This window comes from Mycteria americana, chromosome 1 (genome assembly GCF_035582795.1).
Source record: "Mycteria americana isolate JAX WOST 10 ecotype Jacksonville Zoo and Gardens chromosome 1, USCA_MyAme_1.0, whole genome shotgun sequence".
NCBI classification, from domain to species: domain Eukaryota; kingdom Metazoa; phylum Chordata; class Aves; order Ciconiiformes; family Ciconiidae; genus Mycteria; species Mycteria americana.
In genome coordinates, this window is record NC_134365.1 from 130,373,096 (window position 1) to 130,400,940 (window position 27,845).

The following is a 27,845-nucleotide window of genomic DNA, read 5'->3' on the forward strand; positions in this document are numbered from 1 at the left end:
ATACAGAAAGCTATACATTATTCATTTTTCTTTATGCAAACAATTGTGATTTTTTTTTTCAAACCTGACACTACCAGTTACCTTATATTAAAAGCCCACTTTCATAAAGTGCTTTGTATATCAGAGGGTCCCTTCCAAGCCAGGAGTACAAGAAAAACATTGTTAACAGTCTTCACAGATACCCCACAACATACTTTTGCTCATATTCATTGTAGTTTATTATAATTTATCACATTATGCATATCAAGAAAGCTGAATTTTAATCCACTGTCAGATTCATCAAAATAAGATCCTTTTATAAGTGCTGCTCTGTTATTGAGAGGTTAGTGAGACAGCTAGCAAGAGAAAGGGGTACCTTATCTAATGTTGGGGAAAAAAACCAGATTTCCGCTGCTGTTAAAATGTTGGAATTTGGGGCTTATTTTCTCTTCACTCATGATTAGGAAAATTCTCCATATTCTTTTTTGACAAATGACATACTGGGGAGATGCATCTCCTCATCTATATTCCCAAGCAGCTGGGTAGTAACTGCATTATCTTCTCTTTGGTCATTTTAGGTAAATAGGAAATGACCTTGATGTTGACTTGTGAGAGAGAAGGGAAATATTCAAGATCAGGCATTGGTCACTTGAAATATTATTGTATGCAAGTCATTTCAGTGGCTTTCCTTACTTTTATCATATGGCAGCTGCTGATAATGATAGTGATGCCTTACTAGTAATATAATTTATCAGGTTCATTCATTTGCAATGACATTTCTGACCTCTGCAAAACTATTCCCATTGTTCGTACTTTCTTACCTATTGTCTCTACCTAATTAGTTTCAATTTTTTCATTTTGAACATTGTTCCTGAGTTACAGGATTGACATGTAATTCCACAACTATTATTTTAATTGATACTGCTTTAATTGAATCTGCTTTCTGGATATTCATAAGGAATTAAACAGAACAGGGACACAGAAGATGATTTTACATCGGATGGCATACTTTATACAACTCCTTCCTCCCTTTGTACTTACTGTTATCATAAGAATTGGTATTCCTCTCCATCTGCTCGGCTCTAAGTCATCCCATAGTGCATGCACACAACTGTGTATAGACTGAAAAATAACTATCGAAAGCTAAAGTAGGAAATAGCAGTGGAAAGCAGCATGTGGAATGATCAAGGAGATCTATACTGCCAAGCTTAGCATATGTATCATTTTGCACCAAAGTAATCAGATTGGGGTGGGGATGGAAAGACCGTAATAGTGTATCGTTTAGGCACCTTGTGAAGGAAGATCATCTGAGACATGAGGTTTAGATGGAACAGAAGCAAGCAATGCAAGTAATTTGAGAATTCATAAGGAGAAGAAACGAAAATATTTAGATAAAGATCTAGACTTTGAAAATATGCAATTATTCAAATTTCACAGAGTATTCTCATGTTTTGAGAGATGTTATCATTTATATGGCTGGTAATTTATTTGTGGGTTTTTTAGTATTTTAATGAAAAGAGTAAAAATTGGAATACATAAAATTAAATAAGTGGGAAATTGTCTGACAGTTTAAGATTAGAATAAAATTAAGTATTGTGAAGACCAGTGTCAGTTGGTAAAATTAGGCTCTTCTACTTTTCTCAATTTAGAGCTGAAATCTTTTCTATTATTCTGTTACTAAGCTTCCAATTAATCCCACTTAATTAACACTTGAACTAAAGTACAGAATTTTAGATGCATCACATGCTTTGAGATTAATGTTTTGACACATATCATTGAAATTATGTGGTCCTTTGATGCTGAAATCAGAATTTTTTCTTTGAAGGAATAATCCATACTTTTGTTGTCCTTTGCACTTGCAAATTTTTTTTTTTTTTTGGTTGCAAACCAAGGTATGTTTTCAATGTTGATCTTCTGCCAAATAAGGCAAAGTTGAAAAAATTTAATTTGTATGCAAAGGGCTAAGCTAGATTTTTAGAAAGAACTTCCAGTTGAAGTTGTCCTTTCTTCAATTTCTTCTTTTGCACCCTGTCTTCCTTGCCAGACTATAACACTCCTTAATCAAGCCTGTGTTCAGTCTTAGGCAGATCTGGGGGAAAGCATCTCACATGTTAGCCCTGGTTTTACTCTTCTGCAGGTGTTGCCTTATGGCCACTGCTCCTATTGGTCTTCCCCCTTAGAAAAGAACATCAGCCATCCTCTGATAAAACCTAACAGTCTTTCTTAAATAGGAGGGAAAGAGATAAGATACTGAAGGGGATGAAACTGAGTAGACACCGGATGGTTACCCTGAGACGACACATGAATAAAAGGAGGATGGAGGAGGAAGGGGGCCAGAAGCAAAAATGCAGAAAAGAGAACTGGGGTGGGACACTAGCCATTGCTCACTCATCCCTGGAGGCATCCAAGAACTCATAGAGAGAGCCCAGAGACAGCAGGGCGGTGGGATGGCTGTAGGTCCCACCAGCATCAGAATCCCACCTCAGGGGTGGAACTCCTGGAGCTGTGAATAACAAGCCTGAAAGATTGTGAGTAAAACAGTAGGGAAGATTCTGGAGGGCCCCATCTCCTTGTGTACTCCTCTGCCACAGAAAGGGCATACATCTGGTCAACCAGTCATCATGTCCATGTCCTTTACTCCATGGAGGTTTTCCCAAATTATGCTTCTGGTGAGCTGCAGAATTAGCTCAGGAAACAAGCTGTCCCCAAGAGACAGTCTGCAGCAGTACCTTGGCTAGATAGGCGGACTTGTAATTACCTTAAACTCATCAGGCTCTCATTTGATTAGCCAGCTTGACAGTTTGATGCCAGAGCTTAGAAAAAAGGCAAGCAAATGCAGTCCCTGAGATCTAGAATCTAAGAATCTGGTTCCCACACAGTGGTATGTAACATGTTACCTGGATCTTACAAGGTACTGCCTTGTTAAATGCTTATCTGTGCTTATCTGTAACCCTAACCTGAGTTTGAGGACAGTCCTTTACTATTGTTCTTTTTATCTCTGTGGTAAAAGTAGATGACATTAAATTTCTGTATATAATGAACCTGATTCATATTGACCTAGATTTCTTTTTAATTTTTATATTAAAAAGTATTATAATTCTATGTTTGTACTATAGTTTTAGAGCAGGAGCCAACTTGTAAGAAGAGGCTGCATTTACTTATATCACAATTTACCTCTTACTATAGCTATAGGTGGGATTTATTTTGTTTTCTTTTCTTGTGTGATTATTTTTGAAAACAGTAGGTTGAAGTACAGTCTGTCACCAAAACCTAATCTTTCATCTTCTGCTTTTCTGGATTGAATATACCTTAGTATGTAATTGGTTACATCCGCCCCCCGCCCCCCCCGAAAACTCAACAAATTTTTTTTTCTCTGGCTTGTGATAGACCCAATATGCTTGATTAATGTTGACTGGAAGCAGATTAATTTAAATTTCAGATCTTCAGAAGTCAGCTTGGATTTTTATCTGCCTATGACTACCTATTTACTTTCAGTAGTATTGCTGTGGAACTTGTTTACATTAATATTAAAGCTACTAAACATTGGAGATTAACATTCAAAAGTTGTAAGAAAGATGAAACTAATCTTCTGTGAAATTAGGCCAAGTTCTGCATAGATATTTGAGTTAACACATAAGGGAAATAAATGCATTTTTAATTGTTTTCTTTCATATCTGGGGCCATTCTGGAAAAGCAGAGTTTTTATTATATTTGACAAGATTAGGAAGATAGAAAAAGTAATTTGACTCATGGGTCAGTTTTTATTAAATAGGATATTATGGGGTGGCTATAGTGAACAATAGAGATAATTTAACATATGGCAAATCAACTTCTTGAATTACACATATCACTTAAGTACGGTCTAATAAATCATATGCAGAGTATATGTAGAGGGGTTATTTTAGTACCAACAAATCAGTATTTTCAAACCAAAGTTGTAAAGAAATGTATGTGTCATGAGACAGTTGTGTTCTTCCCATTCTCTCAGCTGGTGGTGGTTTGGTTTTGTTTGGGTTTTTGTTTGTTTTTTTTTTTTTTTTAGTAACCTTCTTTGCTTTCATGTCTCTGATGGGTTTAGATTTATTGTTTTCTGTAAAATGCCATCATTAGGTATTAGAAGTTAGTACACAGCAGTAATACTTCTGTAGCCAGGCAATATGATAACAATGCTTCCATTAATGCTGTTTAACTTTACAGGGAATTTATATTTTATTGTGTATATCAGAAACCTCATGTTTTGCTAGTTTTAAGAGGGTTGCTTTAGTAAAAACGTGCTTAAAAACAATGAACTTTGGGAAACCTCATTTTTCTTGATATGGAAAACTAACCATACTTCTTGGCTGATTTTAATAATTAACTGCCATTGTTTCTTATGTCTGCCCAGGCCCTATATTTGCTGTTGTGAATTATTTTTTTTTAAAGTACAGATGGTTTGCAATGTTGCCCATTGTGTAGTATAGTGACACCTCACCTCTCTAGCTATAGAAAACAATCTGGGAAGGACAGCATGGAGCTTTGTGTTGGCTTATTTATTTCCAACCTGTTCCTATATTTATTCCAAGTGCTTCAGTGCTGTTGGATTTGAACTATGCCCTTCACTGATTCTTAATTTCTAATATTGTTGGCACAGAAGAACGTGCTTAGTTAAAAATCTGACTGCTTTGAATGCAAATCAGAGAACCAAGTGGCCTGATCAGTATTAATGATATATTTCTTAATGATTTTTCTTACTGTATGCATCTGCTCATGCATATTTGAACTCAACTGGCAACTTTAAACACCTTGTAAGAAAACACATGCTTATAAATATCTAGATTCAAGAGGTCAAGAAGGGTTAGATATCATTCAAACAATCAATTTCGTATTTTCACTATTGCTTTTCCTGATTAAAAATTGACCTTTAAAATGGTTTCATATACTGAGATAATAATTTTTTTACCAAAAAAATGAGAAGCCTGATGCCGGGGTTTGTTTTTTTTTGGTTTGTTTTGGGTTTGGGTTTTTTGTGTGTGTGTGGGTGGGTGGGTGGGTTTTGGGTTTTGGTTTTTTTTCTTTCTTTCTTTTTTTTAAATTTTTTTAGGAAAGAGTGTGTTTTGATTGACTTGCAAGACACCTACCATAATAATTTGATCGGTGGGTCTACTCTTTCCTTCCCTTCTTCCTACCAGTGTATAAAACATGTATTTTAACATTTTATATAAGTGTACATGTATGTAGCGTTAAATTGCTTTATGTTACTTTTTTTTCACCAAAAAACTGGCTTCTGGTATTTTTTTCAGGTGTCGAAAGATCTTCCAGAGAAACAAAAAGAAATAGAGATTCTGCTAAAGGATTTCATCGAACTTGATCAACAACTAAATCAGGTGATATTGTGGGTAACACCTGTCAAGAACCAGCTGGAGCTTTATAACAAAGTGGGTCAGCCAGGAGCTTTTGATATTAAGGTAAATTTTCTTCCATTTTAAAAAGGCATGAGGATATTTAGTGGTCAAAATGTCAGTTGCAGCATTAGCTGTATAGTTTGTATTAACAACATAGCTTTGAGACAGAAGTCAGCAATAGTCCCCAGAAGTTCAAAGTTCTATGAATTAAGGATAACTTTTATTCTTTTCCATTAAGTGGTTTCTAGTGATAGGGCAATTTAGAACCAAGTTGAAATATAAATATAATCTATTTTTTTTGCCATATCATATACATGAAACAATAGCTCCAAAAGTTGATACATCAAATTTTAATACAAAGTGAACTAAAATTCAGAACATCAGTGTTGGACCATTTAAGCTATTTAATTCAAGTTAATATGACCATATGAAAATCAGAATAGTTAGGGCCATATCATGATTCTCGTATTGCAAGGAAAGATATCTAACTGCACAGGTAACATTCCAGTAATCAATAAAGCTGATTGTCTAGTAATTGTGAGCAAAATATTTGTAACATGATCCTTGATATGTATGTAGGTACAAAAAAAATGCCTGTATATGGGTTGGTTGAGGCCAGAGAAATTAAGGATGAAAAATACTGATTAGAATCAAGTGGCCTGATGAGTGAATACTTAGACCTTTTGGCCTTGCATTTTGTCTATGCATATATGAGCTTATCTTCACATAATCTGGGGTAATATTTAAAATACAATAGCTTATTGAAATCCATGAAGTTTCTTTGGTTTATAGTAGCTGAGCATGTTGTTCACCTAGATAAAGATTAAACAGAAGACACTGAGTTTTGTATTGATTTTGATGATGCAATTTTCAGTGAAAAAAGAAAAAACTGTAAATATTTAAAACTTCTCTTGCCTTGCATGAAATGGAGTAATACCTGTTTCTGAAGATGTCTGGTTTTGCTGAGCATATTTATTAAATTAACTTTAACTTATTTTCTTTTAGGGAACTGTTTTAATGCCAAAACACTTTTTATGTCATACACTCACATTATATAAAACAGTGAATCTCAAGTCCTGTTGCAGTCCTATAATTGACAGAATGAGTTCAGCAATGACATTCATTCCCTTTTTAAAAGATAAAATTAGTATAGCTCTTTGCAAATTTCTGTATATGTACTGAATGAGTGATGGAATCTTGCTTTCAAGAAAATTATCTATCCTTATTTCCTGTGTTTTAACAAAAATTTTTAGATGATTCATCCATTTTTTTCTTATATTTTCCTATTCTGTTTCCTTTATTTCTAGAATGATTCCACCATTAAAGTTTATATAAAATAAAAGCAGGGCTAAATTGCTACAAATTATAAGAGTATTGCTTTTCATACTGCTTGTGAAAGATATGTTCTGCTTGGCTCTTTCAGTTCGCTTATGGTGATGTGGCAGGAATATTTCTGAAAAACTGGTGAAAGAATAGAAAAAAATTTTAAAAATCTGTAGTCCTGAAGTGGTGGGATGAAATTATGTATGTCTAGAGAGGTGGGGGAACAATGAAGAGCTCCAAAGAAAGGCAAATAAACTTTCTCTCTGTGAAAGACCCTACCATATTTCTTTCATGGATAAATTTAGGTCACTTACATTTGAAGCTTGACCAATTTTGATTGTAGATGAAACAGCTAGTTGTTTATACTATTGTAAGGGGCTGTAAGCATATGAAGCGTGTTAGCTTTTATCTGCGTGTTATCTATCTGGATTGCCTTTAAAAGACGTAGGTTTACCGTCTTAAAATGTTGTTGACTGATGGTTTACCCAGACTGTAATTTTCTTCAAGGAGAGAATCTCGTACATTAAAGATTCTGTATTAAATACCTCTGAAGGCAAATGGGATTCTTATAACTTTTTTAAGGTTAAGAATAAGCATAGTAAGAGTTTTGAGACTGTTAATCATGACAAAACACACAGCAAAAATGAGTAGTTATAATTCAGGAAAGCAGCCTATTCATGACAATATTCTACTCAACTTCAAATGCATACTTCAGACCCATGCTAACATGCTGTCCTACATTGGGTCAAGCATGTGCATACACATGCTCTCAAATAATTGTTGACATGATTATGTTTATATGTATTTTTAAATTACTAGCCTGTATAGCTAATGTTACCTTTCGAAAAGTAAGGACATCTGCATGATTACCTATGGAAGCGATGTATTCAACAAAGTCTTTTGCTCTGGTGTTCCCAAATACTGTATAAAATATTCAGCATTTGTCCTACCACCATTTTAATTCCTTCAGCAATATCCAGAGAACACTGAAGTAACTTGGATTTAAATCCTATCTTGGATAGAATGTAATAACTCCTTTTTTCAGAAACAAGTGTGACAATGATGAGTCAACCAAAGGTGCAACCAAAGGAGGAATTATTACATATTGTTACAGAGAGCTTCACAAAACAGTAAGACTTTTAAGACCCAAATACATAATTGGGCTTGGTGACAGGTAGAGACATTAAAATTCTTCCTGTAGCTCTTAAGACTACATCTATATTAGTAAATATAAAGCGATCAGGACCATTTTTTGGCCTAGAGGTCAACTGATGCAGCACAGCTTACATCCTTGCAGCAACACTCTTACCCCCCAAAGATGACAGTCGCATCCAAACTGCCTGTTGCTGCATCCGTGGCGCGGCTAATCCCTGACCGTGCCTGAGCACTGTCTCAGGCAGTGCAGTTCAGCCCATGCTGGAAGCAACACTCCCAATTTAATGTTGTGGGCAGTCATGCTGCACAGCTTGAGCATATGCCCTCTCTCTGTTTAGTTCATTACTCCTGCCGTCACGTAAAAATTCAGGGAAGGATGCAAACTAGTTATATGAAAGGGAGAGGTTCAGTGTTGCTGGCATCGTTCATTTTCTGTGTCATTTGACTTAGTCATGCAGTCCCCTTCTGCTTTCAGATCATAGCTCTATGGATCTGTATGTTCTCGACCCAGGGCGCTGACTGTGTGCTTCCATGTAACATGAGGCTATGGACATGATAGCACTTGCTCTTGGGGCAGTAGAACCACTAATAACGCTAAAATCTTTCATTTAGCAGTTTTGCAGTTCCTGAAGAGCGGTCTCTTATACCTCTGCCCTTGTACATATCCTCGCAGTGCTGGATCCAGAGTGGTACCACCACTGACTGTGATTGTGTCCAACCAATGCTCTGCAGCCTACCTACATCTGGGATTTCAAAATCCCAAGAGGTGTATTGCCCTTGCATTAGCACAGGATGACATAGTGCATGTTCTTGCCCAACATGATATAATCACTTATTTAAGAAAAGGCTTTCTGTCTGTTCCCTCACATTTATTAACCCTTTATTAGAGAGGCATTTGCAGGTGAATAATTACATAGCATCATATCAGCCTCCTCCAGCCCTACAAAATGTTTCAAGATGCTTAATACCAGCTGTTTCCTAGACTTGTACCCAGAGTTTAGTACAAAAGTAGATAGTGGAACAGGCTTCTTTCTACTTCACTGTAATGCAATTAGGAAACAGGAGATGAGAAGATGCAGACAGAAAGAGATGGGACAAGTCCAGCATGTTCCTTGGTCACCCTTGTGGAGTGGGACCTTGTGGTGACCAGGGAACATGCTGGGGCACCTAGTAGTCCTACGATCTCTGGAATGCTTTGTGTCGTTTGAGGCTTTGGGCAAAATCTTAGCTTCTAAAGTATATACATATTTCAGTTTAAAAAGCAGCAAAAATGTTGAGAAAAATGTAAACACTATGAAATTGTTGAAACAAAACTTTTTAAATTTATTTAGTCCCAAGAAATATATTGTAATTTATAACAGCATTTACTATAAAATACATTCCCTGCTGAATCAAAAAATTTGTTGTCTTTCACCCCATTCTGCTATCATAGCTCTATGCTTATTTGCATAGAATTGCAGCATGGCTCAGGAAACCCTAATATATTTCACGCCAATATAATTTGTCTTCATAATTTTCTTGACCATAATTTAGAGACTGCAGTGCCACAATTAGAACCCAGGCCTTCAGTTAGACACCATAATTTTTAGCAGTGGTTTCCAAAATCCCAAGTAGTGAGTAGAGGAGTGAGTAATAACTCACTCCTCACTTAATAAATAAGAGTAGAGAAAGGATTCTGTATTCCCAGGATTTAAAAAACATCTGTAGCAGTATTTGCTTCACTCATGTTGTTAATCCTTAATTACAGTTTTCTTCCATAAACAGTCAAATATTTTTAAAAAGTTTTAAAAAACTGTCCAAATAAATCAACACTGAAATGCATATTTGCAAGCTACAAATTTAAAGTATTAGGATAGATCTTAGTTCTTTTTAAGTGTTCAATATTTTTTTACCACATTGACATAATCTCCCTTCTCAATAATAGCATAATACAGACTGCTTCTGTGAAATACTTACATGTATGCATGGGGAAGGCATGAAATCTACATCTATAAGAACTTCTTGACTCTGCTGCTACTTGTGAACACTGGAACACTTCCAGGTTTGCAATGTACCTTCAATGTAGCTTCTCATGCCTCTAGAATATATTTCATATTGTGTCTTTTACAACTCTATGGACTTTTCTAGTTTTCCAAGCTAACAGTATGACTTTTCTGTGCATTCGCTCTTTGACCTGGAGTTATTCTTATTCTGATAGCTATTTTGCATGATTTAGTATTCATACTTCACAAACTTAAATGAAATCATCATGAATTTCCAATTTTACAAAATGGTGCAAAGAAAATACTACAAAAATTGTCTACTTTAGAACATAGAAAAAGATTCAAATACTTAACAGTACAGCTTTGTTTACAGTACAGCTTCTGCCAGCACTGGTGTCTCGGTTCTTGGTGTTATAGCCATAGCCATTGGATATAGCCATGTCAAGAGACGCCTTCAGTGTAGACATGTCGAAGTTCAGCTCTTACTATGTGCTTGTTTTTTACGTGCTGGTACTTTTTTTACCAGTACTAGTGATGTGTGGCTAGAATGAAGCCCATTTTCCTGGTCTTGCTTTCAGTTTATGTTGAATGACTTTATTTTTCTTAGCAGTTTGTTCTTTCTTTGTCAATAAAAATCCACAGCTAAAGATATGCTTTTTGTAACTCCTGAGCATTCAAATGTAATGGTTTTGCTGGTGTATTTCCACAGTCCTTAGTCACATAAGTAAACCTGAATCCTAGGAAGTGATAGCCGCTTTTCAACTGTTAATGCAACCATATCCTTTCAATGCAAAGCTGGGGTCCTTCAGGATAATATGGATGATATGAGATATTGTCTCTCAGCGAGTTAATTTTGATGTAAGGAAGTTTTATTTAGCCTTTTCAGATCTGTCTGGATCCTGATCCAAACAGCACTAGCTGCACTTCTGCCTTGCTTGTTGGGCTCTCTGAGGGTAGCCTTGCTTCGTTCAAGTCTGTGGCACTTTCACAGTATTTTGAGATATATTTCCCATGGTACTTGGCAGTTCTTTGGGCTAGAAATATATGGGGAGGCGGATATCCATCTAACAGCAGCAGATACTAGATAAACAGCAGAGCAAGCTGTGTAGCAGTTACTGAGGTGCGGACATGCACAAACTTCTGATAGGATGGTCTCCATTTTCCTCTTAAACATCATTGACAAAAATTCTGCCAGGTATTCTTTTTGTCATATATATTAATATAAACAAGAGCCCCTAAAACAAGCCCTCATATACTGTTGGAATATTAAAATTTTATATGAAAGACCTCTTATACAGAAACAGTTACAGCTATCGCATGATATATGGCAACCCTACAGCTGACTAACAGACAACTATTTGTTGTCTATCAGAGAGGTGCATAGAATTAGTATAGTCGGTTCAATATAAGGTCAGAAGATACTGCTCTGATCATCCAGTCTGCTCTATAAAGTAGTCCTTTCAGTTTTCTGAATTATTTCCCACTTGAACTGCAGCACACCTTTCTCAAAAACAAACACACCAAAACAAGACTGGTTTCTAATTTGCAGGTACGGACAGTCATCCACATCTTGTGGTAAATTACTTCAACAGTTGAGTTAAAAACCTGCACGTTTTTCCTCGGCTGAGTTTGTTTAGCTTCATTTTTCTGTCGCTGCTTTGTTTGCCAAACTAGAGAGAGCTCCAATAGTGCATTAATAGACAGTAATCGAGTTTTCTCCTAAACTCTGTTTGTTAACCGTCAGTACTGTTATTCTAATTCAGACAAGAAAGCAAATACAGAGTATCTAATTAGTATTAGTTCAAAAAGCAATTATTGTTGTGGTCAAAGCAATTATTTTTGTGGTCCTGATAATAATGTGGTTATCTTTAATCACAAGCTTATTTGGGCTAAGTCAGCTAATCAGAGTCTAAGTAGGTGGCAAATGTTGCTATAATGGAAGGCATAGTCACTTCTGCATTGTCTCCTTAATGGAATATTTAAGGACATACATGAGCACTTTGAAATGTATTTATTCTGATCCAGCCATCCAAATTTAATATACTTAAACCTTTTAGGGATACGTTATTCTGAACATGTGGATATAGGCCTATACTTTACACTTTGAAACAGCTTTGCCTACGGCATCAACAATCTGTGGAGCTCCAGAATTATGGCTAAAGGAAGTTGTGCAAGTGCTGACCTTTATTTCCTCCTACTGACTGTTCTGCTGAGATTTGTTTACTTCACCTGCAAGAAAAAGAATAAGGAGAATCCTGGAAGGGGAGGGTAACGAGTGATGCTTCACTAGTTGTTTGGCAGCTTAAGAAAGTAACTTCAGAAAGTCTAACCAACTTTTTCTCTTGATTTCTCTCAATTTTCTTTTCCTCTAAATATTTATTTCCTCATAGTCCTGTTTAATCCCAATTCTATGTATGATAGGACCCCAAGTCATCGAGAATTTTGATTAGATATTCCCAGACCTTTTGCTTACAGGAAGAACCCCAGAAGGCTTCAAAGAACTGTTAGATTCAGAAGTCAGGTTTCAGTCTAACAGAACTAGAATAATAGGGCTTTCTTAAACATATAAAAATCAAAATGACTGGATAAGACAGACCAGAAGTAAAAGCTTTCCTATCACAACCTACCGCAACTGTGATCAAGATAAAATTAACATTCTGCAATCTGTTACAGTCAGATTGCACTTTTTAAATGTAGTCCACATAACATTTGTGGAGTGCTAAGGATTTAGAAAAATACTTTAGGTGGGAGTTAAAGGTTTTTTTACAGTCAAAAAAAGAACCACTTATATCCAATATGTACATGTATGCATACACACATAGTAAGGAAGTTTTATTGTGTTGTGAGATAGTCAATAAGAAATCATTAGCTAAAATAATTTTTAGAAACCCAAGTATGCAAAGAATGGAAAGTATATTGTCTAGTAAGGTAGAGATAAGAAAAGCTTACAAATAGGCTAGTGCTAATATGTTTTTAGTTGCTGCTATTTTTTAGCTGTTACTACGGATTATAAGCATTCTAAGTCTTCTGAAAAACTGAAGTTTACAGATTTCTGCAGTCCTGCTCAATTAGCATAATAAAGCATGCTGATTCTTTTTGTCTTTGCTCTCCAGAAGTGCAGTCCAGAGAAATCCACCTTAGTTAATCAAGAAAAAAAGTAGCTAGTGCTTTTGATAGCTTTGATTATTAATAGCAATCTTCAATTAATGACATTTTCAAGTGAATGTTCATCCATAGAAAACAGTCTAAGTTTCTGAGACAGTGGAATTTTATTTAGTGAATCCCTACTTCAAAGACAAAATTTTGAAAGAGGAGAAATGCTGCAGAATGAATTGAACAGTAACTTTTTAGTGGATAAAACAATCCTTGGAAAATATTCAAATCTTGCCAACAGCTTATGTCCTTTAATTACAAGTTTTGACTAGTGGTAGTCCAGAAAACAAAGAATGTGAGAAAAACTAGAGTCAACTTTCTGAAGTTAATAAGTATTGTGGTACTTTTTTTTTTTTTAATCATGTAGCATTGCTAAGATTAAGTGAAGTTAATATGCCATTTTTACAGAACTTAAATAAGTAAAGAATCATAATTTTACAAAGAAACAGTGCTATCTATGGCATAGAATCAAAGATCATTTTAATTATGGGTTTTCTAGTAGTCTTTAGAGAAAATTAGTACCACCAGGTCAGGTTTACATTGTTTATGCTTCATGTATGATGAGCTACTCTGTATTCATAACAGACTCCAAGTAAACAAGTAATTAGCACTGCATATAATAAATATCAGTCTACTGAAATACTTTTCAAAGATTATTTTTAACTCAGTAGCCTTTTTCATAATTGAAAGTACCACTAACTCATTGTAGATTATAATCTACAAAAATATGTCAGTTTTAACACAGCCTGAGTTGTGCCAAACTGATATCAGAAGGATGTAGAAAAGAAAAAGCAAAAATCAAATTTATGTGGGTTTGTAGAATTTTTTTTAATTGCCTATATATTTAATTACAAGAATTTTTCTCCTTTAATCCTTGTTTCTTTTTCTTATGCATAAATTCCGCCTAAGCAGTCTCTTTCCTAAGCGTTCACTTGCTGGTAGTCCTTGAAATAGAAAAAAAATGTGGAGAATAACAAAATCTAACCAGTATTGGTAGGACCATTTTGAATTTACTGTCAAAAGCAGTAGCGTAGTATGTTGTGACTGCTGGGCTCTGCTTGTTTAACTACCATTAAGGTATCTGTAGTTATGTAATTGGAGTGTGGTTTTGCAATATGTGACCACAGAGTGAAATCTCTAGCTGTGGTGTGCCACATCATTAGTACCAGTACATACGGCTTTGATCAATGGTTCAGAAAACCATATAGATGTACAAGCAAATTGCATAAAGGAAAAATAGGCTGGAAATGCTGCTTATGAATGGAACCTAAAAATGAAAACATGTTTACAGCCTAGTAACCTGAAAATACAAATTAGCACTTGTTAAGAAAATTGTAAGTAAATGCATATGTGTAACTTCTGCATTTAAACCCAACAAAGTAATCTTGGAAATAATTTAATAAGGTGCATGTTAGCTCTGATTCCCGTACAGTAACTTTAGTGTAACAAAAAGCACTTTATTGAGAGACTACTAAAAGTTACCAGCTCATACTGCACAAAAATAATTAGGAAAACACTGTGTATCCCAACTTTCTTTTCTCAGTCTCCTATGAAAACTGCTTGAATACTGGATTTTTAAAAAAATTCCCAGGCTATCTCCTCCCAAGTGAATTTTAGGTTGAAAATATTTCTCCTGAGTTTCATTACGTGAACTGAATTTAAGTAAATTTTTAAAAGGAAACGCTAAAATGCGTAACTTGCAGTATTTTGAAAAACAAACTCAAAAACCTCAAAGTATTTTAACCTTTTATTTAAATATTTTCCAAAGAGCAAATATAGATCAATTCAAAATAGAGTTATCTGTTCATCCAAGGTATTAATATGGAGTTAGAACCAGCATTTGTATAAGTAGAACTCAATCTTGGGCAGAAGGCTGACATTTCATTTTCAATCATTGTCTTTTTGAATTTGCCTGATTTTCCAGTCAATGCATATATATATTATTCTGAAATTTATTATCTTTTCTGCATAATCCTATGAAAACGAAGTCTCCTTACCAGAGGTGAGGAGCTAAAGACAGTAGAGAGCTTCAGGACAAATGCCTTTGGCCTGCCCTGGATCTCTGGAAAGTTACAGATTCACTGGCTATGTGTGCAAGACCTTGATTGCAGTTGGCGAGATGGACAGTGAGTGTCTGGTAAAAATCTTTTTTGATGGTATCTCTGTGTCTGAATTTCATCCCTGGAATTTTTCAACAGGGAGATGTGTTCTGCACTGTGGCTAACACTATCTGTTAGGCATACAGGTCTTGTGATTGTAGTTCCATGGCTAAGGTTTTATTAAATTCTGCATTTTAAGTGCTGTTTCACCTTCTGAGTTACCTATCATATTTGCAAAATCTGCACTTAGTTTTTGATTGTAGAAGCAATCTTCTTAAATTAGTCAATGAATCCATTAACTAGTTTGGGTCAAAGTATATGTAAAACAGCATCTTTTCTCCTCTGACTTTTTTTTTAAATCAATGACAGCAAATGTAAAAGGTGCATAGAAAAATAGTTATTAGTAAATGAAAACACAGTTATTCACCCAACCTCCTTCCATATTCCTCTGTATTTTTCTGGTTGAACATGCTGCACAATGTAATAAATGGATACATCGAGCTTACAGTGCTTAGTTTTTTTCTTTTGCATTTCTGGATTTTATTTTAATACCATGCTTATTACCACTATATAAATTTATGTGGGGTTTATTTGCATTTAATACTTTACTTCCACAAATTCTTTACCATTGCAATGATTTACTCTTTGGTATCAAATGGCCTGGGATGCTGAGTTTGATTCCAGTTCCCCTGCTGTTAAAGGAGGAACTAGAGATGCTCTATTCCAACCGGAACAGACAACCCTATCCTATGTGCTCTATAAATGTCTGCTTATGGTGCTCCTTATTTTTTCAGGAGAGCTCAGGATGTGCAGGATGGAAGGAAGGATATGGGGAGGGGGCACAGGGGAGAGAAGGGAGGTGGTAGTGCCTGCTCCTCCACCTCCTACCTCCTAAAAGCCTTAGCAGTCAGCATACCTCCTCTGGCCATAGGAGGAGGTTAAAGCTGCACTTCCTGGGAATTCCTCCAGGTCTTTGTCTCAGCATTGCCATCTCCCCTGGAAGATAGTTTTCCACAGGGATTGTGACAGATGTAGGTGACTATAGATGATGAGGACACAGAGGGGATGAACAGAAATGCAAGTCCCTGTGTTTTAAGGAATGGATGGAGAAATGATGCTCCAGATAGGGAATGAGTTGACAAAATGCAGAAATTCCTGTTTCCATTTCTAGCTCACTGAAATCCTGCTGACCCTCCCAAATCTTCTTCTCCAGACGATGTTAAAAACTTTATGCTTTCCAGCCACCTTGCCTCCAAATCCTCTGCAATCTCACTAGTCCTTTCTCCCTGCTTACTCAGTTTCCCAGTCTTCCCTTTTCCAAGTCCTCTTTTCCAAGGTTTATACAACTTTGAACTGTCTTTGGGTGTAGTATTTATACCTGTTTACTGTCCATGGTGATCACTTGCCATATATATAAAACAGCATATTGTGTTCATTTTTGGCAGATAAAAATAGGCCATCCTTAAAAAAGTTAAATAACTCTCTGTTCTTAAAAAATAACTTGTATTTGGATTTTGTCCTTGCTAAGGTTTGAATTACAATAGGAAAGCTGTCAACTCTTGTCAATCACTTCATTATATACTTGACAACCTCCAGTTAGAACATAAGAGAAGAACATGGCTGAGGAGTAGCAAACCTAATTGTAGCCAAATAAAAGAAAATTCACCCACAAGAGAGACTGAAAGCGCTGACTGGACACTGCTGTATTTTTCCTTCCATCAGCCTTCATTTGTCAGTTTCTGCTTGAAAAGCTAGGCCAGATAAGTCAGATTTTAACTCTTTGTTGATTCTTTTACCTTTTCATTTTGCTAACATCCTTTTAAATGAGTAGTTTTTATATGCAATAAGAGGTGGTATAGTTCATCCATGTGAGCACATAAGGAATATGTACCACAGAGATTTATCTCACTGTATTCTGACATCTGTGTCTGATTTGGCAAAAGGTTGAACTGTGAAAACTTCTGATGATGAAATATTGTTTGATTATTTAAACTACTCCTATTTTCAATGCATTATTAAGATCTGCAGTAAATGTCAATTTAATCAACTCATAGAACCTAGCACTTGATATTCTGTGCATAAATCAATTATCCCTCTTTCCAGAAATCTTTTTATGCGACTTTGAGGAGCAACCTGCTCAATGTTTTCTTTGTGAGCTTTAAGCATTTAGATTTTAAACAGTCTCCAAGCCTCTTCTAAAAAAATCTGTTCTAAGTGCAAGATTATTAAACGGTATTAGCTGCAAATGGATTGTGAAAATGTGGCAAAACTTTCCCAATGAGTAATCCTTGTAAACTGTTTAATCTGTACCAGACTTTGCAGCCTTAAGGGTGGATTGCAAAACATATCTGTGTCCCAGTGTCTCAGGAGAGAAAAGATTTTTTGAAAGGTGATCAAGTATTTGATGTGTGGTAGTATTTTTCTAGGAAATAATGGATGACTAGTAAATCGAGATGTGATTTTGTTCTTGAAAGCATAAGCTTTTTAGAAGTGTGGGTGAGTTGCTTGGAAGCTAGTGAGGTTGTACCTCAGCTTTGTGTTTTGGCTTCCTCCTTGTACTATTAATAACGGGTCAGGTACTGTTCAGAGTCCCAGAGAAAAGTGTGGTTAATAGAAAGAAGAAATATAAAGAAGAAAATAAATATGGGAGGAAACTTACAGAAATGACAGAGCAGTTTACCAAGGCTTTAGTGAAGTCAATACCAATATCAAACTAATAGTTTGCTTCAGTGTAGTTAGGTTTTCAGAGATAGGGTATTTCCTCTCCTATTCAGAAAATACAGTTTTCTAACTTTCTCATTGTTTGTGTTTTTTCATATGCTCTTTTCTTAAGAGAAAACCTTCTTTCTCTTCAAAACACAATTCTTGAAAGCTCTTGGACAATCTTCTTCTTGATAATAGCATGATATTTATTAAACAGTAACTCCTCTTGTGTAAGATTATATATTTTGCTCTGCTGATCACATACAATTTAAAGTACTAGAATCTGAAGAAGGGCCCATACAAATGACTGCTTATATCTGTACAAGGTCCTATTAGCTTTGGCTTAATTTGTTTTTAATTGATTGCTGTGTAGTAAATATTAGAGGCAGGAAATTTATATCTTCTCAGTTTTTTGTACATTGGTAACTATATGAATTTTTGGTACCTGATGGATATTTGAACAAGTTTGATTTGATTGATATGAATTTGATTGATAGTTGAGTAAAAATTTATTTCTTTTTGATTTATTTTTTGAGTAAACATAAAAACATAGGCCTGAAAGAATCTTACTTCCTTCTCACACTGAAGTTAGCGATAATGTGGAAAACACTCAGTCCTGTTGCAGATTTTGTGCTAAATTTCCAAGTTGGGCATAGTGCTGTAAAGCTTAATTCATGTGAGATACTCTTGTAAAGAGAGTCAACCTGTTAGATATGACAAATTCTGCAGTGAAAGATGATTATTGCCAGGTGGGAGTGCTTTCTAAACCATTACTGTGGGTTAACCCACAGCTCAGCCTCACACAGCCGCTCACGCATTCCCCCCGCAGTGGGATGGGGGAGAGAATCAGAAGGGCAAAAGTAAGAAACTCGTGGCTTGAGATAAAGACAGCTTAATGGGTAAAGCAAACCTGCCTGCACAAGCAAAGCAAAATAAGGAATTCATTCACTCCTTCCCATTGGCAAGCAGGTGTTCAGGTGTCTCCAGGAAAGGAGGGCTCCATCACACGTAGCGGTTACTTGGGAAGACAAGTGCCTTAACTCCAAATGTCCTCCCTTCCTCCTTCTTCCCCACAGCTTTTATTGCTGAGCAGAGGGACCCATGGTCTGGGATATCCCTTTGGTCAGTTGGGGTCAGCTGTCCCGGCTGTGTCCCCTCCCAGCTTCTTGTGCACCCCGAGCCTACTCACTGGTGGGGTGGTGTGAGAAACAGAAAAGGCCTTGATGCTGTGTAAGGACTGCTCAGCAATAGCTAAAACATCCCTGTGTTGTCAACACTGTTTTCATCATAAACACAAAACATAGCCCCATACGGGCTGCTGTGAAGAAAATTAACTTCAGCCCAGCCATACCCAGAACATCCATGCAAATCTGTGCTGTGGCTATTGTTTACCACTGGCCACTATTGAGTAGCATTTCCTTACTAGTTCTTTTAATTCCTTACTTTGTAATTAGATTTTCCTTCATTCAGAGTGAATTGAATGGGTGAGGTTTTAAGACAAGAAACTTCTGATAACATACTTGCTCATGGAAATTAAAAAAAAAAAAAAAGTGCCACCACCCAGAGTGTGGATATAACTTAGCCATTCACAGTTGCAAACCAGGCAGTTGGAAATGAGTAAACTGCATATTTTCCAAACTATAAGAACGTAAATTCCATTTACTGAAATCTACCCCTGTTTCTGCTGGTGAAGTAACATACTGGAGCAGTCTTTAACATTTCTTCCAGTAATATATGCCACTGTAACTATTGGAAGACAAACTGCAGAAACATATCCTCATGAATATTCCTTTTAAATGATGTATTAAAGACTAATACCAGAAGATGGGCATATCTGAAAACATGTTACAATCAACAAACTGATATTAGAACAGTAATAGATTTTGATTTTGATTTTTTCTTTCTAATTTCCTTTTGTAGCCAGAAACTCCTCGGAAAATAATTCTTTATTTGCTAAACTTGAAAAGAGGAGGAAAATTTGCATATAAGCCCTGACCTAAGAGAGAGAAAAATAAGCAACCAAGAATTGGATGGTAAAATAAATAAATAAATGCCTCCTTCCCAAGTTAAATGACTTTTAATTCAGTTTATTGAATAGAACTGTCATTATTTGTGCAATAAGAGAGAAGAAATTCTGATTTCTTTCTTTCCTGTTTACAAGAAGAAATAAACATTTTTTATGACTCAATAGTTTTATAAGTATCACCAAATTTCACTTGCCAGTCAAGATGCTTATTGTGGTAGTCCATATCTGCTACTGTGTCAATCTAAGTAACTTTTCTTCCTCTTAAGCTGCTATCCTTCAGCATCTAAAAGAGCACATAGCTAAGACAGAGCTTGTAAAATTATTGGGTTTCCCTTATTTTCTCGCAAGAATTTCTCATTATGTTTTTGTGCCAAATTTCCTTCTTCTGTGTCAGTTCTCCTGGGTTTGTTATTATTTCTTTTATATTATTTACTAGAACTAAGACAGGATCTGCAGTCTAGGTGGAACAGGAGCAGCTGTTTCATCCTGTGTCCTGTCCAGATTCAAAATATTCTGAATCATATCCAGTCTCAAAGAATTCTTCTTACTGGGCCTTTTCACAGTCCAACTGGATGATTAACTGTGTTTTATCATTATATGACCACTATAGCCAGATTCTTTCCATATGCCATATCTGCAGGTCATGTCTTTACAGCTAATAATTTAATTTATCTTCAGTACCTCCAGGAAATTTCCTTTTCAGGACAGACAGCTGCAATGGATAGATACTGATTTCTCTGTGTGGGGAAAAAATTACTATATTTCATCTCCTCTAGATGTACAGAGGAAGCTCACAAGTTTCTGACAGCCAACAAGAAAATGTGCTTTAGAAAAAACATCCTTTCACTCTGCAAAGTGGTGGGGATTGCTATTTCAGGCACTTTGTTTGCATGGCTTAAATTTTGAGACCTTCTTAGTTCCACTTCATTGCGGAGGATTTCCTTTTTCTTTTTCTTTTTTTTCCTTCCCTTTTCCAATACCAGGAATAAGAGATATTGCAGGGAGCAGAATGATGAAAAACACTACCAGGTCTGAATAGACACGGTGTCTGCATATTTTACAAACTGCACAAAGGCTGCACTCATAGGTTTAGAAAGTAGTTATGAACTCTAAAATTGAGTTGTTGCACTTTTAGAAGGAAGAGGTCCTTCATGTAGTGCTCTTTTCGGTGAAATAATTGTTTCTCCTCTAAAGTATCTCGAAAATAGTTCACATAGGTCAAGAGCTATAGCTGTATCAATTTCCAGTCTCTCATTAAAATCAGATGACTGTTTTTTGCACACTTTACTTTAAAGAGCTGGAAGAATCTCACAATATTCTTTTCCCCATTAAGATAGCTTCTAACACTGCCTTGGGTTCATACTTTGGGTCTCACACATTTAAAAGAACAGTGATTTAAGGTAATTGGGGAAAGAATGGTTATTTTATTTACTCTTTAAAATGGCATTTTTAGAGGCAGGTGCATAAAACTGCTTGTCTGCTGGTTACAGAATATTTTTAGCGATAAAGCAGTTTTACACTAAGCTTCTACCTAGTCCACTAATGGAATGGTCTTTAAATTGAATTACTTGTATTTTTTTTTTCCCATAAAACCCTAAGACAGGAAGGTGAAGTTAAATTCTGTAACTTAGATGTTCACAGAGCGTTTTCTTTCTGTATAGATATAAGTAAAATATTCAGGAAGTTATCAAACCTTTTCATCTGTTATGTAGAAAAGAACAGCGGTACAAGCTTGTGCCTCCATGAATTTTATCAAGATTGATTAAAGTCTTTATTCAGGAAGTTTAAATACTGGCAACTGCATTTTTTCCCCGGTGGATTAGGTCCCACCTTAATATGGCCACAGAACTGTTAATAGTATGTCTTGGATGTATTCTAATAGTATTATACAAATATCTAAAGTGAATACTGAGAATGCCATTGACTGTACTGCCTGACCTACCATCAAGATCTGATGCTCACTGTGGTGTAGCTGAACTTTGATGTATTTTAATTAAGTCTCCTCTGACCATTCTTCTTTGTGGTAGTAGCTTGTTAGCCTGCTCCATGAATGGGAATGTGCAGAGCTGAGTCAAAAGAAAAAATGAGGTCACTTATTTAGAAGCAGAATTGTTGAAGATGGGAATATATTCACGTTTTCTATCCACTTCCCTTTCTTTACTTGTTAGGAAGAAATGAGGCACTCAGAACCTCACCATTTATTTATAGCTTTTTCCCTAAAATATCTGGGAATAGTAACCTGAAAGATAGGTGTGAATATTTCAGTGAACCTTGCTGGAACTTCTCGTGTGCATGAATAAGAAAATCCACCTCAGAGAATTCTGGTTACAAGTTACACTCTCCTTCATCTAAAAGACAAGAAAAACAGAGTTAAAAGTAATTTTCTGTTATCAAGTCAAATATATATGGGGTTTTATAGCTCATTATTTCACAAAAGTCTTTTTGAAATTAAAAGCCTCCAAATTATTTTGCCTGGAGAAAAGGAGGCTGAAGGGAGACCTTATCGCTCTCTTCAACTACCTGAAAGGAGGTTGTAGAGAGGTGGGGGTCGGTCTCTTCTCCCAGGTAACAAGTGATAGGACAATAGGAAATGGCCTCAAGTTGCGCCAGGGGAGGTTTAGACTGGATATTAGGAAATTTTTCTTCACCGAGAGGGTTATCAAGCATTGGAACAGGCTGCCCAGGGAAGTGGTTGAGTTGCCATCCCTGGAGGTATTTAAAGGACGTTTGGATGAGGTACTTAGAGACATGGTGTAGTGGTGGTTTTGGCAGTGTTAGGTTTATGGTTGGACTCGATGATCTTAAAGGTCTTTTCCAACCTATATGATTCTGTGATTCTGTGATTTTAGATTTTAGATTTAGTATATTTGCCTGTTAAACGTCACTGCCTTGTCTTGATCAGTAAAGTGAAGGGAAATTGCTTACTCCTTCTGTTTTCCTGTGAATAAATTCTTTTCTTTAATCTTCATTTAATGTACCATCTTGGTAAAAAGCAGTCATGACTTTTAAAACAACTCACTATATTAATTTCAAAGTTATATTTTTTTATTTGAAGGTTGTAATTAAGTTTCCATTTTTGCACTGCGCTTCACCATGAGCTTCTCCTACTGTGCCCGCAGGAAACGTCCCATGGACATAATCTCACTGGGAAATCAATCCCAAAATTTTACCAGTGTTACCAGAGAAGGTGAATCAGTGCTTGTGATTCTTAAAGTAGAGAATTACACAGTCTGAAATGCTGCAGATACTTTTATAGAGAGTTGTCTGGGCCTCCAAGTATATGTGCAGCATATGTCAAACAGCCTGTCTGTGTCTGCTAGGATAGTTACCATCTCTTGAAATAACATATGCCAAGCCATCAAACTTTCTCTTCCACTGGCATACACACCAGAGGTTTAGTCAATATATTGGTTTCAGCTAGGGAATATGAATTTTCTAAGTTCTGAGCTATATCAACAGACTTTCATAGTCCAGATGGGGCTGTAGACAAGTCCCTGCCACTTTTTCAGCCTGTAAATTTGTTCAGCAGGTTGAACTGACACGTTGTTGGAAATGCAGAAGCCAATGTGTCTTATTCAGCAGTAGGTTTTCATCAGTTCGGATGCACCACTTTAACACCACTGAAAATTCATAGATGGTAAGTCATGGAAAAAAGGTGGCCTCTGTTTGATTCTTGTTGTTTATACATGTTTGAGAAACAGCAGTTTCCAATGATGATGTAATTTAATTTGCCATATGTGTGAAAAGTTTAATTAGCATATTCATCACCCAGCCCAGAAGTAGCATTACAATTCCTTTCACAGGCATACTGCACATAAATTGTGCAATTCCAGTAGAGTCAGCTCTGTCTCCTGGAGACAGTGCTGCGTCCTCCCACAGCAAGCAAAGCAAGCGTGGCAGAGGAGTCAATGATCTTGAATCAGGACTTTTTAAAACTTATGGCTTTGGTATTCTCTAAAAACTGATGCACGTGAGCGTGGACAACTCCTATTAGCTTTAACAGTAGCCCGGCCCGTGAGATCAAAAGCAGACATCAGGCCCTGCTCTGGGAGTATGCTATTCTGCTGGATCCTGCAATGGCCAGATAATAACTGCGGTCTCTGTTGTGAGCCAACCATTGGAGGCCATGTTACAGTCATTCCCTTTTTGTTCTCTTTGGGAGCTGAATGATGGAGCACTATTCTGAAACTACTCTCTTGCCTGTTGACCCGTCTTAGTAAGGTGTCACCTAGCAAATGGATTTCAAATTGCTGGAAACTTGTTCACTGGGCAGAATTCGTCAAGGGGCTATCCCATCAGGCAGGGAAATGGGCAGAGAGCTCCCTCAAAGTTACTGCAGCGATTTAATGTCAGGTGTGCACTTATTTAAAATCGTTTTGTGATGTTTTTAGATGATGTTGGAATGAATGTGCGACAATCAAAAAGTAGTTGCTGCTCTAATAAATAAGATACCTAAATTTCAGCAGCGTCCAAATGAATGACAAGATATTGAGAACCTCTTTTTCCCCTGGACTCTTATCTCTATTCTTATTTCCACATAAATCTCAAAGGAAGCATCATGCTATATTGGATAGACTTGCACAATGCATTTTGGTTTCGGTCAAGGCCATTGATTTTGAAAGATCAGACTACACAAGATTAGTTCGTGTAACTCCAGAAAATTGTAGAGCAGAAGGAACTGGTGATTTACCAGCTAAATACATTATGTTTCTGTTACCTGGCTATGGAAAATTATACCTGCAGTCAATCCATAAAGAACAAATACCTTTTGAATCCATAAAGAATAACTTTTCAAATGTTTATATAATATGTAGAAATGGGATATCTTAGTTTTTATGTGTGTTGTGTATACTAGTATTAGCATAAAATAATGACAATGAAAAGGATTGTTAAATGTTTTCTTCTTTTCTGCAGAACGTGGAGTTGCATGGTACCATCAGTCATTCATTTTTCTTTTTTTCTTAATTTTAAAAGGGAAATTGGCCTATTTATATGTGTGTGTATGGTAAATCACGATTCAAATTTCAATATAGAAGGTAGAGTTCAAATAAATACTGAGCCAGCAAATTTTGTTATAGCTACGGGACTTGAGTAGTAACTCCTGTTATGAATAGTCCTTTTAATTAGTCCGGAGTGCTTTCCTTAGGCAGGTTCTTCTGGGTTTTAATTTTCAATTCCTGGTGGTGGAACTTGACTGTTATTGTTAATGGCTGTTATTACAAACCTAGTCAGATCAAATACATGACAAAGCTTAAGAGAGCCTCCTGAAAGCCTCTGCTTTTCTTCAAGTCTAGAAAATGTTAAGGGGAAACGGTGAAGATGACCTGGGAGGGACCAGTAAGTGCTTGGGTTCGCTCCATCCATGTTACACCTGCCGGGGCCCTGCAGAGCCGGCGGCTCCCTGTGGGCCAGGGCCATTGGAGGGCTCCCCTTGAGGGGCCTTCAGGGCAGGGCCTGGCAGCCTGGGCCCACCCCACTGCCCAGCCGGGAGCAGGGCAGCCGGGAGGCACCAGGGCAGCCTCGGCCCTGGGCATCGGGCACCTCCCTGGGGATGGGACGTGGGCCTGCGGGTGGGCCCAGCTCCTCGGTGCCCGTGGCCAGGTAGGGCAGGGCTGTGGGGAGCTGGAGACCAGCCCTGCTGCGGCGTTGCTGGGCAGGGGCTGATGGCCCCGTGGGGGTCCTGGGCTGTGGGCAGGGCGAGGGGAGCCCCAGGGGTCTGGGCAGGGACAGTCAGGGCTGGTGGTGCCCTCAGGGCCGGGGACTGTGTTAGCTGCCCTCTGAGAGCGCACCTTCCACGCCAGTTACAGCCCGAAAGAAACCAATTTGTGTGCTCCCAGACCAGTCCACGGTGGAAACCAAAGCCCAGTGAGTGATGAAGATTGAGAGATCCACTTCAAAGGCATGTCCACGCTGCTAGTTAAACCAGCAGTGTAGGTGCACCCATAGTCATATTGATATTCTTGGACTCGGCAGGGAGTTGTAACACGTTTTTCCTGCTACAGATTTTTTTATGGTACTTGGTGCTGTTATAAAATAACATAAATATTTGAGACATGTAGAATAACACAATACAAAATACTGGCAAAATACTGCAGACAGCTTAGCTTAAAAAAAAAACAAACAAAAAACTAAACAAACATATTAAAATGCCCATTTTTCATCAAGATAGGCAGAAAATTACCTTCGTCATTAACACTCCTTGGTGATTATTTTTTCTTTATATAGTGAGTAGGGAAGTAGAAAGCTAACCTAGTATTGAAACAGAAAGAAAATAGGACTTTAATGAGGGTTTGATCAACAGGTTAAACTCCCACTCTCCCAATATCCCAATTTTGCTGTGCATTGCTTTTCAGTGCTCATTCTCTATGACTCCTTACAGTTATATCTCATTAATATTGAAATGCATAATAAAAAGCAATTAAATGCAAACATGTTTCAAGTATCATTACAAGAAATCAGACAAGCTTTAATTAACTTCATTTGCTATTGATAAACAATATTTGAAAAGAAAAATGGGAGATGACAGTGAATTTATCAATGCTTTTTATTTTTACTGATTGTCTGTGAAGTTTTGCAAGTAAAATTTCAGGCAGCAGTGTAGACATGTTTTCTATGTTGAACTGAAACAGAGGAGCAAAATGGCCCCTTTTTGAGGCTTAAAATGACATAGATTTCAACAAGTTTATTGCAGAGCAAAGAATAGCAGATTTCCGCCAATGAAATGATGTGTCAGATCAGATAGTGACAAGCCTGGCGCACAATCTTGTCTGCTGTCACACTAATGATAACTGAGATTGTGGACAGAAAATCAAGTTGGAGAGTCAGTGGGTAGTCTGCAATATTGGTTAGGACAAGGTAATCAAGCTATAAAATAGGTGGGAGAAGAGTGGAGAGAGAAAAACAAACCAACCAGTTAATTTTAATATCTCAGATAACTGGGATTTTTTTTTCTTATATTATTTGAAAAATGAAAACAATATGAGTCTTGGAACTCCAAGTTTATCTTTTCTTTTACACTTTTCAGTCACTGTTTTTTGCTTTTAATTATCTACATGTAGTGCTTCACCCATTATTTATTTGGTCAGTACCTGATGAAATGAAGCTGCTGTATGTTGGGAAGGGTTTCCTGGAGTTGCCTTATGTTAGCACATGAATCACACCTTTCCAGATTAAAAAAGAAAATTGCTAGAGAATATGCTGTTGCTAATTCAGTAGGGTGTCATTGCTAATAGTAGGTGCCTCCTTGTACCTTTAGGAACTGTCACTGCTACTGTGCTTTTGTTTTTAATTCATTAGCAGAAATGTTTTACTAGATAAGTACTAGTTTACTACTAGTAATAGTATTTTTCTATTAACATTTTTAATCTTCCTAAATTCAGTATCATTGTTGCATCTCATGGTATGGTTTTAATGCCATGTACTGTATGAACAAAATGTTAACCAGTGCACTTTTAATCTGCTGGCGATGTCAAACAGACAAAAGGAGAGCGCTGCTTAAATGAGATCTCATGCCTGTCTTTCCTAGTATGAATTTGTGTTAGCTTTGTAATAATTTTATTGAAACCTTCAGGATGAAGGGACCTATCCTTGTTTATTTTGCTAGCATTACTCTTTTCCATCCCTCTTTGCTTTTTTTTTTCTCTGGTGAGCCTCTTTGTCCTTAGCTGCTACTATCCATAAGTTTTCCCAGAAACCTGTCCTTAGCAGAAACTAATCTAATGGTGTTTTACAGCTTCTCATAGAGCTTTAGGACTTTTCAGTCTTATTGCTTATGCTACGGTTAATCTACACTGCATGTGTTTTTATTTTTCAGGAAACTGAAGCAGCAGTGCAGGCTAAACAGCCGAATGTGGAAGAGGTTTTGTCTAAAGGGTGTCATTTATATAAGGAAAAACCAGCCACTCATCCAGTAAAGGTAATGAAGCAACCTTTAGCAATATCCATTACTGTGTAATGGGTTATGCTTCCCCTGTTGTACACTTGTCCTTGATGTGCTCTGTTTAAAATCAATGAAAGAACTTGGCAAATGGCATTTGTTCTGTTC

At 36.7% G+C, this 27,845-nt stretch overlaps 1 protein-coding gene across 8 annotated transcripts in view; it reads left to right on the plus strand.

Annotated features, from left to right (window-relative positions):
- Positions 1-27,845, plus strand: part of DMD (dystrophin) — a 1,157,417-nt gene that overhangs the window by 751,051 nt on the left and 378,521 nt on the right. For all 8 annotated transcript variants that reach the window (XM_075520648.1, XM_075520634.1, XM_075520658.1 and 5 more), the window contains 2 exons: positions 5,259-5,423; positions 27,615-27,716. In XM_075520648.1, coding sequence (XP_075376763.1) covers positions 5,259-5,423; positions 27,615-27,716 — 267 coding nt within the window. The remainder of the gene's footprint in view (positions 1-5,258; positions 5,424-27,614; positions 27,717-27,845) is intronic.